Source organism: Embiotoca jacksoni, unplaced genomic scaffold (genome assembly GCF_022577435.1).
Source record: "Embiotoca jacksoni isolate LCO1_2020_lvr unplaced genomic scaffold, fEmbJac1.0.p SCAF_8, whole genome shotgun sequence".
In the NCBI taxonomy this organism is placed as follows: domain Eukaryota; kingdom Metazoa; phylum Chordata; class Actinopteri; family Embiotocidae; genus Embiotoca; species Embiotoca jacksoni.
Window position 1 is genome coordinate 19267035 of NW_027185436.1, and position 12413 is coordinate 19279447.

Here is a 12413-nt window from a genome sequence, read left to right on the forward strand (position 1 = left end):
TAAGGGACAGTTGAGGGTGTTAAAAAGCCAGCCGTCTGTCTGTCTCACACCTCAGCCACTACTCCCCTCCTTCTCTGTAAGTCCTTTCTGTCTCTGCAGGGCTCTGAAGTCTACCTCCCTGGATGTTGTCCTGTGCACTCAGACATAGATACACCCCCCCCCCCCCCTCTCTCACCCCCCGCCCCCACCTCTCTCCTGCCACATACAAACAAATGTCTTTTTCCCCTCTTTTTTTATGAAGACGCTATGAATAAGCTACAACAACACATCATGACATCGACTAACTTCCACACCAGTGTAAAGGTGAAGGTATTTCCCAACATTGACTAACAAAGGTAGGGCAGTTCCTCTCACATTAACATACATTTTGCATTTTGGGGACATATTGATATCACATTCACTTTCTGGGTTACAGAGAAGCTACTAGTCACTAGTCCTTTTCTGTAATCATGAGCTAAAAGGCTGCTTTAAATTGCACTTTGGGAAGACAGAGGAGTAAAGATTCAATTTGAATATTGTCTACGGCTCGTTTTAGTGTCATCTACACACCAGAACATGTGACTTTAAAGCAAGACTAGGTAACTTGTGAGAGAGCAAAATAATTCTTCATCTTAAAAAAACTAAATGCAGCGCAGCTTCAGGGTTTGTAGCTGCAGCCTCACTTGTGCTGGTGTGAGCAGGAACACGGTGGTTAAATATTGCTGTATAACAGACACTCACTGATTCTTCACCATTTCAAGTTGCGTAGTCTCACTTTAAATCAATAATCAGACAATTAATCTTGGTTCAAAGAAGTAGCACTGATTTGAAAACCAAGACATTTGCTAACTAAAATGAATTTAAAAAAATATATTCCATCCATGAATTGTTCTATTTACTGATTCTACAAGAGAAGTGGTTTTAAATTTGGCTTCAGAAAAAAACAAAACTGAATTGCATTCTTGGGGTCTTTTGCATAGATTTAGAAAGTCTTCCACATTTCTTTCCTGGATGCAGCGCGTCACACTGCACTGATGTCGTTAGCAGTTCTGTTTACTTTTTAATCATCGAGCGTGGTTGTGCAACAGTGGCCTTTTAGCTTCCCATGAGTTACAGCAGGAGATTTATTGCAGGAGACGGACATTGTCATGTACAACACTCAGAGAAACAACTGAAGATACCATACTTCTTGTCTAATGCATTGGCTAGGGTCACTACGTCCTACCAACAGACAGCACTGAGTGTTGATTCCTGAAGCTAACTAGAGGCAGAGCTAAAGGAAATGTCATACAGAGTATACATGTTGCATACCAGAAACTAAGGTACCCATGACATCTGCATTAGACGAGGGGAGCGTAATCTTGGTATCCTCAGTTGCTCACTTACGTGACGGAAACAGAGCCTTTAAGGTGTGAAATGAACACTCTTCTTCTGTTTTGCCAAGCGGGTGAGGAAAAGAAATAAAAAAAAAATATGGTGATGGCATTTCAATAGTTTGCACTATGACAATGGTAAATCAGAACACAAGGAAATCAATATCTGATGACACCTAGTAATAGTTCAACAGTTGCATTATTTGTTTAACAACAAAAATAACATCACATATTTACATTTAGTAAATAATTACTTCTGAAATTACTCTTCTCTGATGGCAACATAGGCTAAGTGACCTCTGCGTGCTACTTTACAAGAAAGCAATTTACAAAACAAGGCGTTGAGGAGCAGATACAAAAGTTACACTAGACTTATCTTTATATAAAATGGTCAAGAAGTCATGCATCTGGACTATATACCATGCTGAGCTACAGACTACATAGTTCATCTTTCAGTACAACAAAACTATTTACTCTATTAGAAATGAATCAAACACAGAATATATTCATAAAGCATCTGTTCCAATGCTAAATATGCATGTACAAAAAAGAGTTAACTGCTGCTGTTCAGGACATGACGGGTAAAAAGTCACAGGAACTTCGCCTCTTCCATGTTACTCTCATTGAGAATGCTTTATGAATACAATAGATCCATGTATTATACAATGCAGAACCCCCCCCACCCCTCCCCCACCCTTCACAGCAGTAAACATGAAAAATAAAAGTTCCTCTGTCAAGTATTAGTCTTAAAGTTTCTTTTCTTTTCTTTTCTTTTTTTTTTTTTTCCATAGACATCTATTTATTTACAGTGTAATGCTCTAAAAGTCAGAAAAATCCCATTGGATCAATGAGACACACACACGCACAGACACAAAACTGAAGGAGATAGAGGGAACTGAAAAGAGTAAATGGATGACAGAGGGCTAGTACTGCGAAGGAGCATGTACCCTTTTGGTCTTTATCCGTGCTGGAGTGTCCTGGGGGTATCGAGATGGTGAGTCAGTGAGAAAAACCTCTACATCATCAGGCACTTCTTCTAGAAAGTTGGAGGGAACGAGACCCTTGTGTCCGTTGAGCTCGCCCTGCGGAGCACACAAACACAGTGAGACTCCCTCTGCTCCGTTTCACTTTAAACGCTTCTTCACAGGAATTTAAAATAAGACTGCAGCAGAGCTGAGAAATGAAACAACTGATACCACAGTTATATTTCTCCTCTGCTGATTGGCCAGTTGCTAAGCCCCGCCCCGTCTTTGATGGTGTTTCCATGACTGTTAAGGTTTCCATTCTCACGGAGGATCAGGCGGCTTATTCAAACTCATCGTTTTTACAAACTATTGAACCGGTCGAGCTGATAGCAGAGCATCACCTGCAGGCCGCCGAGGGGGTTCAAATATTTGCCCATCACTCTGTATGTAACCGCAGCGGGAACACTCAAACTATGTTTTCCTGTAATAAACTTTTTAAAGGCGTGTGAATTAAATAATATTGAGCTAAAAGACTGAAGCTAAAGCTGCATACTGCACTTGATAACTCATCGTCCTCACAGCATGTAGGAGATGTTTCAATAAAGATGCAGTGTTGTTATAGTGTTACAGCGTCGGGTCAAACTTATATTATTAGAAAAGATAAGATCAGACTGTTATTAGTACTCTAAACAGAATGTTTCTAACTTTACAACAGAACTGAAATATGACACCATCCTGCAGAGCATTTTCTCTAAATGAAAGTCATCCACATAGAAAACTGGTGGATAATTTAACAAGACATTTTAAATAGGTTTATATTCATTATTTATACCTGTTTAAGAGATTGCCACTAGTTTTAATTGCTTCTGCTTTGGTTCTAAAATATCCAGCAGAGCGCAAAAGAACTTTTCATTTGTATCTATCCTACTGTATATTGCCTGATTGATCAGATCACTCCCAAATTCATTTTGCAACAGGACAAACATGCGAGCAGACTCATTAAGAGTTGCGTTGAGCTACAAGAAGAAGGAGTCCTGCTACAGGCGGTGTGACTCCCACAGATCTCTGATCTCAACATCATGGAGTCAGTCTGGGATCACATGAGGAGCCAGAACTGACGGAGACCTAAATCCAGACCTAAAACTGTGGAAGTGCCAACTGGTTCTGTGTCAAAGGCAAAAGTGGGTCAACTGGTTTACTGCCGACTTCGCTGATAAATAAAAAACATACGTGGAGAGATTTCTGAAAGCATCCTTACTTTACTGTGAGTGTCTGAAACTTTTGAAGAGTTTTAAAAGCTGCTTCGTCCTGCAACAGGAAAACACAAACGTTGTGTACTTACATAGTAAAAGCCATCTTCATCTATTTCACCAAAAACATTGATGACATCACCGGCGCAGAAAGTCAGTTCGGCCTGTCGAACAAAAAACAGCGTTGAGATGCTCTGCTGGACTTTGACTCTTGTTTACAGCAGTTTACCGAAAACCTTCCAAAACATCAAATATAGTGGGATTTGATGAGTTTGAAATGTTGTGCTTCCTTCTCCAAATCAATGTGATGCATCTTAAACACGAGTGTCAATTCAGTCTCGGCAGACGGACTGTTGCAACTGTAAATGCATCAAATGTTGTAGCTTTGAAGATAGGATTGCAACACACCGGGCACATCTCTCCGATGGGGTTCTCGAGAACACACAAACCAAACACAGCGTATGTACAGTACGTAGGAGAGAGGTCGACACAAAAGACCAAACCGAGGAGGGGGGGGATGCTGACTCAGGCAATGCATGGGAGGGAGGGCGGGGCGGGGGGGGGGCTATATTCATGACCACTGAGGACAGAGGCCTGTCGTCCGAAGCCCACCTCCTCCTCTGCACTCCAACAAACGGGGGAGGAAACACACACAGAGCAGACAGTAGAGTTACCCTCCTCGCCCCCACTCACCTCCTCATTCAGTCTGTTGCCTTCATACTGTGTCGGTGGCAGTGCCAATAGAAAGGTGAGAGTAAGTGAAACCGGGCGGGGGGGACGGGCCAACAAAAAAAATAAACAGCACTGGAAAGTACTTTCAATCCTCCAGCTAACACAACGCTAACTGTAACTCCTCATTCAGCATCACCTGCTGCCCTTAATCGGATTTAAAGGAATACATGGACATTATTTTGTCAAGAGTCCGACAAGAGGATTGATACCACTCTCGTAAGTGCGATCAAAAGGTTCGGAGACTTTTCCTGTTGTGCACGAACGGAGCGCAGGACAGTAATATGCATGAGGCAGGGCGACGCTGTAACTTTTGTGTCTGAATATTTGAAGTTATGGTGACTGATCAACATCAGCAACTGTTGCACGTGTTTTTGTGACCACTGGTACGTGTGCATCTGGGATTTCACCCTGGACTTAAGCAGAGAGTATTCCATTCAATTTTGTGTCACACTCCAAAAAATCTGTAACGGAGACCCTTGAAATGTTTCAGAAAATCTTCAGCAACGAAGCAATGAGCCGGGGGAGGTTGTTAACAGACGAGCTCTCCTCCCCTGGATTCTTGTATCTGTTGATTTTCAACACACAAAGATGACAGCGGTATCAATCTTCTCGTGGTTCTCGGCAACAGTGCGACTGGGCGCATTTCCCAAAATGTCAAACTATTCCTTTAACTTCTGAACCTGGAAAAAAAAAAAATCTCAGCGCCCGTGCAGCTCAAAATGCTTCTGTGCTTTGACAGCGTCAATGCTTTTGCTAACATGATGGTTGTGACAGAGAATGGTCAAGACGAGGTGGAGAGCTGCAACTGTAAGGGGACAGTACCTCAACGTCAACGTTAGGGGAGCTCTCTCGGGGGTCGTAGTCGTACAGAGCCACCATCCTCCGTGTTGACATCGGATGCTGACGCCCGCTCCGCCGGTTTCTTTCTGCGAAGAGTAGAAGCAAAAAAACCCCACAGAAACAGAAGATTAATCTGTGATGATAATGTAAAATAACTTAACTAGAAATATGATTAACAGATTAGGGGAAATCTTAGCGACAGCAAGTACAGAAGGAATTAGCTACAGACACAGATGAGGGATGATGGGGAGTGAAAAAAAGCAGAGAGCAGAAGAACTTCTCAGCGGACACAGACCTCTCTTGGACTTTCTGGACCTGCGGTTTATTGAGCGGCCATCTTTGAAACGGTCGCAGTTCACTTCACAGGAAAGCAGAAAAACATAATTAAGTGGGGAGAGTAGAGGTAAGGAGAAGCGAGTCAGTACCAGACAGTTCAGAGCAGCATTAAGCTGGCCGCAAAGACACGGAGGTTAAAAGGGCAAAAGAAAAGAAACAGTGAGGCGTCCTTTAGGGAAAATCGTGTCTCACCTAACTTCTCCACAGGAGTGTTGAGGGGGAGGAAGCCCTGTTTCAGGAGCTGGTCCATCATGTCGTCGTCCTCCGTTTGGATCTCGGAGACCATGTTACAGGGAATCAGACCCACTCTGTCTCGGATCTGCGCCCTGTAGAAACCATCCGTGTCTTTATTCCCGAACACCTAAAAGGACGACAAATTGTCAGAGGAGGGCGCTCGACCAGAAACAAAAGGACAGATGCCATCGAACCTGCAAAGCATTAGCTTTTATTAACACCTTGTATTTGCCTTTTAAAGTTAGCTATGAAACACATCGATCTGTAGGACTTGGTATTGTCGAGAATGAGTCCACCACCTTGATGATCTGGCCCTCCTTGAATGGCAGCTCCTCGTCAGCAGCATCAGGATTGGGGGACATGGACAGCGGGTCGTAGTCGAACAGAGCCACAAACACTCGGGTCAGCTCCTCCAGCTCCGACTCCTCATAGTACTCCGGGGAGCGCCGCCCACGCCCTTGTCTGCGCCCGCCATAGCCGTCTGAAACATAGAGGAGGCCTCTGCTGCTACTACCAGCCTTATACAGCCACGCTGGCTGTAGAGGCAATGAGAGCAGAAGATGTCTCTCTGTTAGAGCTGACAGGGGAGAGGGCGATGAGATGCATGTGTGAAAAAAGAGCCAGGGGTCGAATGCCATAAATTATAGTTTTAATCCGTTTCAAAATTATGCTCCACGAAAAGCAAAAATACGTTTTTACAATCGAATCGTAGCACAGCAGGGTTCTTTGTTCACACATCTCGCCTGGCTGGCGTGTCAGTTACCAAATATCACAGAACACAGTACAACAGCACACACGGGAAACACAAGTCAAGCAGCGTTTGGGGTGCAAAGGGAAACTGAATGACTGTGCACACCAGGAGGACACAAATAACACTGCACTACTGTTCATTGCTGTTTCACTGCCTTATCTCACAGAGGCTGATTAACATGCATGCTTTTCCCAGGATTAAACATGACAAAAGAGATCATTCCTACATCGAATGCAGGTGTGATGTCATGCTTTTACGGCCACATCTGGAAACAATGTGCAGAAGAAAAAAAAAGGGGCAAAGGAGGCGCGTTCCCATGGGAGGCAACACATCGAATACCCCGACAGCTCCTGGCAACGCAGATATCAGGGACAGTGAGGGGGAAGGGATGAACCTGATATCAACTCCCCATGCTTCTCATGGATCACCATGTTAAATGTTTAAATGGCAGATTGTAAGTCTGAATAATGGCTCGGAGAAGTTACAACAGCTGCGAACTGAGGAATGTGCCTTCTGGAAGATGTAAAATGTGCGTCAACGGTGTAAAACACGTTTGTTTTGGATGGCAGCAGAGTTAATGAATGTGCAACTGAGTGATACCAACAAGGCAAGAATGCACTAATTCATCCAATAATGTATCTTTCCTTCTCACTGCACTGCACACGGGTCATGCAAAATCAACAAAGGAGACTGGCTACTGTCTCATAAAGGCAAGGAGGAGAAGGAAAAGAGGAGGGGAGGAGGAGGGTGGTGGGTGGTGGGGTGAGGAGTGGTCTGGACATGGAGGGTGAATGGGAAGAGTGGGTGGGTTGGGGTTTCTTGGGGTTGAAGGTGTAGGAGTACATACAGGAAAGGGATTTTTCATTCTCCAGCAACGGAAAAAAGTGGCCAGTCTTGTCTTCCCCCGTCAGCTTTATTCAGCTAAGCTGGGCTAAACTAAACAAAGCAGCTAGCTGTCCAGCACAGAACACAGACCACCATCATATCACTGCATGTGTTCAAGAACGGTTTCTTGGCCTTTTCTGGCATTGTCAAGGTGAATTGTCATCTTGGAGAGAAGCTGCACCACATACCATATTGATCCTCTGAGGACATAGATCGCCATTTCCTGCGCCGAGCTACCCTGCCATAGTAAACATCCGCCTTGTCGGGTGAGAGGTTCCCCTCACTCCCCTCACTGTTACTGTCCATGGTGATCTCTACAGAAGACACCAATCACAGCGTTACAGTCAGAGATCCCCCGCACACACACTCTGCTCTACCCCATGGCCCATTCACTCATGCCGAGACAGTAGGATGATGAGGTTGCCCTGAAGTGTGTGTGTGTGTGTGGGGGGGGGGGGTGTACAAGGCAACAGGTTTCACTCTGGAGTCACTGGGTGTAAAACAGCAATGCTTGCACTGTTGCGGGCGGGTCAGATTGGGTGGTCAGGTAAACATGTAAACCCACAGTGAACACAGGCATGGTCGAGGGGTGGGGGGGGGGGGGGGTGTCTGAGGTAAATTTCCTGCAAAAACTGCGTGTGAACATTTGGGCAACCCAGTTCATGAGGATGGACAGCTACAGGGTGAGCAAACACCCCACAAAGAGGGTCTACGTGGTTGTTAAAGCTCTATGTGAGAGATGTACAGCTCGGCTCATATGGGGAAGGGAAACACATGGTATAAACAGCACAAACATCAGTGGCCCTGCAGGTGGAGATCCTCATGTGGTGACCTCACTAACCAATGGATGGGATGGCTCGTCGCTGAGGGGGGGTGCCGATGTGAACCGGCCTCCTCCCTGAGTGGTCCAGACGATTGCCGCTGCCATGTGACGATGAGTTCCCAATGATCTTTAGGGTAAAAAAGAACAGAGACGAGGTTAGGATGACAAACCGCCTGCAATGTGGATGACAAGTACACACTTAAAATCATTTAAAAGAATCCCACAATCCTGTTAAAACAACTGAAAAACCGTAAGAGCAAATGATGTGGCTTCCATTTGTCCTTAGGGAGGCAAAATAATAGTAAAAAAAAAAAATAGAATAAGGAAACCCAACAAACCATCAAAACAAGTAAATCAAATCAACCCCAACACAACAACATGGACTGGGGTACAGGAAGGGTCAGATGTTTCGCTAAAGACCATTTGTTTGGTTTGTTTTGTTCTGTGCATGTCAGCTCCTTGATGAGAAAAGGAAGCAGATGATGGCATATGAGACATGATGAATGAAGATCAGAGAGAATGAAAGGATGAGAAGAAGAGCAGAGGTGGAGGGCGAGTGTGGTCCAAAATGGTTAAAAGATGTGTTTGGATGAGCAAAGCCATTTGAGCTTCAGCCTGAGGCTTTGGATTATACCAATCAAAACATTTGATATGTAATATGTGATATGATGAACAAAAGATTTTTTTTTTTTTTTGCTGAAACTTCTGAAAGAGACGAGCAAGAGATGATGCGTATGGGTTGAAGGCTAAATGAATCCCTGCAGGCAGCGAAAGTCTTGATCGTATGTAAAGCAATGAGAGGCAGCAGAAATAAAAGCTCCAAGCACAAGGTGGAGCACTACAGCTGCAGCTCTACAGGGCGACACATGGAGAGCAACATATGAGGCCGGCAGCTGGGCAGAGAGGAGGCAACAGGCAGAGGAAGAGAAGACGGGGGCAGCACGTCTCCATGCACTGCACGGACACTGTCCTCTAAATGGAGCCTTTCCCCTCAAGACATGAGAAGTCAAAACGGAGTTAAATGGCCTTTAGGTAATTGAAAGCTTTACTGTAAAAATCCACCTAACACTCTCAGTACAAGCAAAGTAATTCACACAAAATAAAACTCAGACCAACTATGAACATGTCAAGAATGGGAAACAAATGCCAGATGAAAGGGAAGGGGGGGGGAGGTTCATCATAAACCGAAAGAAAAAAAAAACAGACAACATTAAGAAAACAGAATGGCGGCAGCTTGCTGATGGAAAGTACAGCAGAAAGTCTGAATCACACACCAGCACCTGGTCCCGGTTGAGCCTGGACAAAGACTGGGCCCTAGCCTCCCTGTGGGGGCTGTAATAGACCCTGTCCAGCTCGTTCAGCCTGCCCTCGCTCAGGGCCCCTTCCCGGGTGTAGTTTCGTGGCCCGGCCTCCCGACCCGGCCCAAAGTGCTCCCTGTTCCTAAAGTCACCCGAGTGTATCGACTTGGCTGCTGTCAGTTGGACGTCAGAGAACTCCTCCTCCACGCTGCACTGGCGGGTCAGAGTTCTTTTACGACCCATGGCCAGCGCCCGCCTTTCTACCGGGCCTTCACAGTGGATGATGCGCACAGGACCCCGCATGGGGCTCCCGTGAGCATAGTACCCTCGATGACCCCGTCCTAAAGAGCCTTCTTCCTCACTGCCGCAGTCCAGGCCGCTGTCAGGACTCTTGGTGTTCTGGCGGTTGGGTCGTCCAAAGCTGCGGTCGTCTGCGTTGTAGCCGTAGCGGCTGTCGGTGAAGCGAGGGGAGGAGCGCTGGCGCTGCAGGCGCGAGTTCTTGCCGGGGTTAAAATGGTTGCGCATGTGAGAGTCCTGGGGGTACATCCTCCGCTGAGTGTGCGGCGTTCCCGGCCGGCTGCCGTCTTCAAAGCACAGGCGCTGGCCCATGCCGTCCACGCAGTCCGACTCTTCCTCGGCCACCTCGGGGATGCTGTGGAGACGCTTGCTGCGGAGCGACTTCTGCTTCACCACCTCCCTCTGGAGATCCCAGCAGTCTCTTTCCTCAGCTAAGTCCTGACGCTTGTAATAAGCCTTCAGTCATGAGCAGGTGGACACAGTTTTTACAGTTCATTCAGAGTCAGTTCAAGTCAAAAGGTTCAGTTTAGATTTTTGTGAGGGGGTTTGAAAAGTTTTTTCGAAGGTTTTAGAACAGGCAGGAAACAACACAGTATGTGAATAGAACAAATGGGGGGGAAAGACAAAATAAAGACAGAATTAGTTATTTGTGGCAATGTAGTAAGACATGCAGTGTCATTCCGTGAGGAGGAAATGGCATGCTCTGAACAGGAATCTGTCAAGGCTCAAAGATGGAGCGATATCTTTTAAACTGGGCACAGAGGTTATACGTGGAAATATCCAAACAAAAAGTAGGTGAGAGGCTGAGTTAGTGTCACAGGTGAGGAGAAATGAAAACATCAATGTGGATGAAATGAACAGATAAATATTTTTTTTAAAAGACAGAAATCAACAATGTGAAGCCGAGTGAGAAGAAAAATCAGCCACTAAGAACATGCTGTCTGTTCACAGAAATCAGTAGCAGAAGCAAAGTTGACAGTTCATCTTTAATTAGCAATATCTAACTGGTCTAATTAATTCTCAATCATGACTGTACATATTTGAATAATAATAATAATAATGTTTTTACAGACATATAAGGAGGATGGAAAATGTGCAACAGTGATTTACAAATAGATGGTGATGACCAAAAGGAGACGCAGTATTGGTGCATATAAAGAGTACATACACCAATGTACCCCTCATGAGCAACGCATTACTATACAAGTTTAAACTGGACAAACACAGGAAGAACCTCACCAAACCTGCAGGGATTTTCTACTGACTTCTGAGAGCAAGTCTGCTATAATAAGAGGACAAATCAACCACTACAGTACCTCTTACTCTCATACTTTTTTTTATCATGATGGCTTTACATCCACACTCCCCCACTGATGGACCACATGAAGACAGGATCATGTACCAACAACATTACTTACATACAAGACATGACGGACATAAACAAAAGTGAATATGTCCATTTAAGTACTCACTTAAATGAGATTCCCATATGCACTTGATATGCCATGACCCTTTGATACAGTACAGTATATTAATATTTACACTTCAATTTCAACATTTAACTGTAACACTTTGTAAAACTACTCTGGTGCAGTTAAAATGCAATGCACACCATTAAAAAAAACATTTCACAGCCTTCCAGTCTCTCATGCATCTTGTACACGCAGCCGTACCCGAGAGCTCAGCCTAGAATGAGTAAAGCAGCGCTGGTGGGGCGGGTTGGAGGAGCAGGCTGGGGTGGGGAGGCTGGCTCAGCTAACGAGAGGCACGGGAGTTCAGCCGGGCAAAGCCATGAAAGGCCTGGTTGTACAGCTCCAGAGAGGTGTCAGGACCCTCCCTCCCTAAACCCCCTGTCTCTCCCCACCGTCCCGCGTCCTCCCCCCTATTCACCACAGACTGAAGGTGCGCAGTGAAGTGTTTACCTTAAGAGTGTTGTGAGAGTTGATGCTGCGCCTGCGACCCTCCTCCAGCTGCATCTCGGAGTAAAGATCTTCCTCGTCCTCCTCCATGATGTCGGACAGGTCGGACCCCCGGCTGCTCTCTGTGTGGTACTCCTCGCTGTGGCTGTAGTGGTGATGATGGTGCTAAAGGAAACAAGGGACAGAACGATGAAAAAGATTATTACCAAGAGATCAGAAAGCTCATAAAGTTTTATATTTAGATATTTTGATTTTGGTGACATTTTGGTGTGATTATGTGGAAATAGACAAAGGAAAGTGTTTCTACACTCTACAGAGAGAATACGACAGCCCTGTCTGACTGCAGACAATGATGTCACCTAAAGACAAGTCCAGAAGCAGCTATAACCTCCAGTTAACTGCCTAGCACGCAGAATCTCCTTTAGTTATCAACATGATATTTAACAAGTCTACTGGCCGCGAGGTCCCGCTATTGGCTGAATCCAATCAAAGCCGAAATGTGGTGCTCACAATGTTGAGCACGTTGGTGAAAACTCCTCTGTAGCTACATCATCACTAAAATCATGCACGTTTAGCTAAAATTCATTTTACAACTGGATTACACTTTTTCCTCCAACTCTTAATGTCTTTGTTTTTGAAAATGAGGTATACAAGATTCTACTAAATAAAAACAATACAGAGACAAAGATAAAGAAGGGCTTCATTTTTAATGATTTGACAACGTGATTTGA

The 12413-nt window shown here is 45.1% G+C and overlaps 1 protein-coding gene across 12 annotated transcripts in view; it reads right to left on the reverse strand.

Moving 5' to 3' along the window:
* The window catches only part of rimbp2b (RIMS binding protein 2b), a 66290-nt gene that overhangs the window by 2293 nt on the left and 51584 nt on the right, over positions 1-12413 (reverse strand). For 4 of the 12 annotated variants that reach the window (XM_069178155.1, XM_069178154.1, XM_069178151.1 and 1 more), the window contains 12 exons: positions 11686-11847; positions 9443-10219; positions 8187-8295; positions 7534-7659; positions 6009-6190; positions 5668-5836; positions 5435-5497; positions 5122-5225; positions 4261-4287; positions 3660-3731; positions 2300-2434; positions 189-1410 (listed from right to left, as the gene is read on the reverse strand). In XM_069178155.1, coding sequence (XP_069034256.1) covers positions 1384-1410; positions 2300-2434; positions 3660-3731; positions 4261-4287; positions 5122-5225; positions 5435-5497; positions 5668-5836; positions 6009-6190; positions 7534-7659; positions 8187-8295; positions 9443-10219; positions 11686-11847 — 1953 coding nt within the window. In that variant the 3' untranslated portion in view covers positions 189-1383. Of the gene's footprint in view, positions 1-188; positions 1411-2299; positions 2435-3659; positions 3732-4260; positions 4288-5121; positions 5226-5434; positions 5498-5667; positions 5837-6008; positions 6191-6350; positions 7660-8186; positions 8296-9442; positions 10220-11685; positions 11848-12413 lie in introns of those variants that run through there. The other 8 variants (XM_069178149.1, XM_069178159.1, XM_069178157.1 and 5 more) reach the window with 8 other exon arrangements.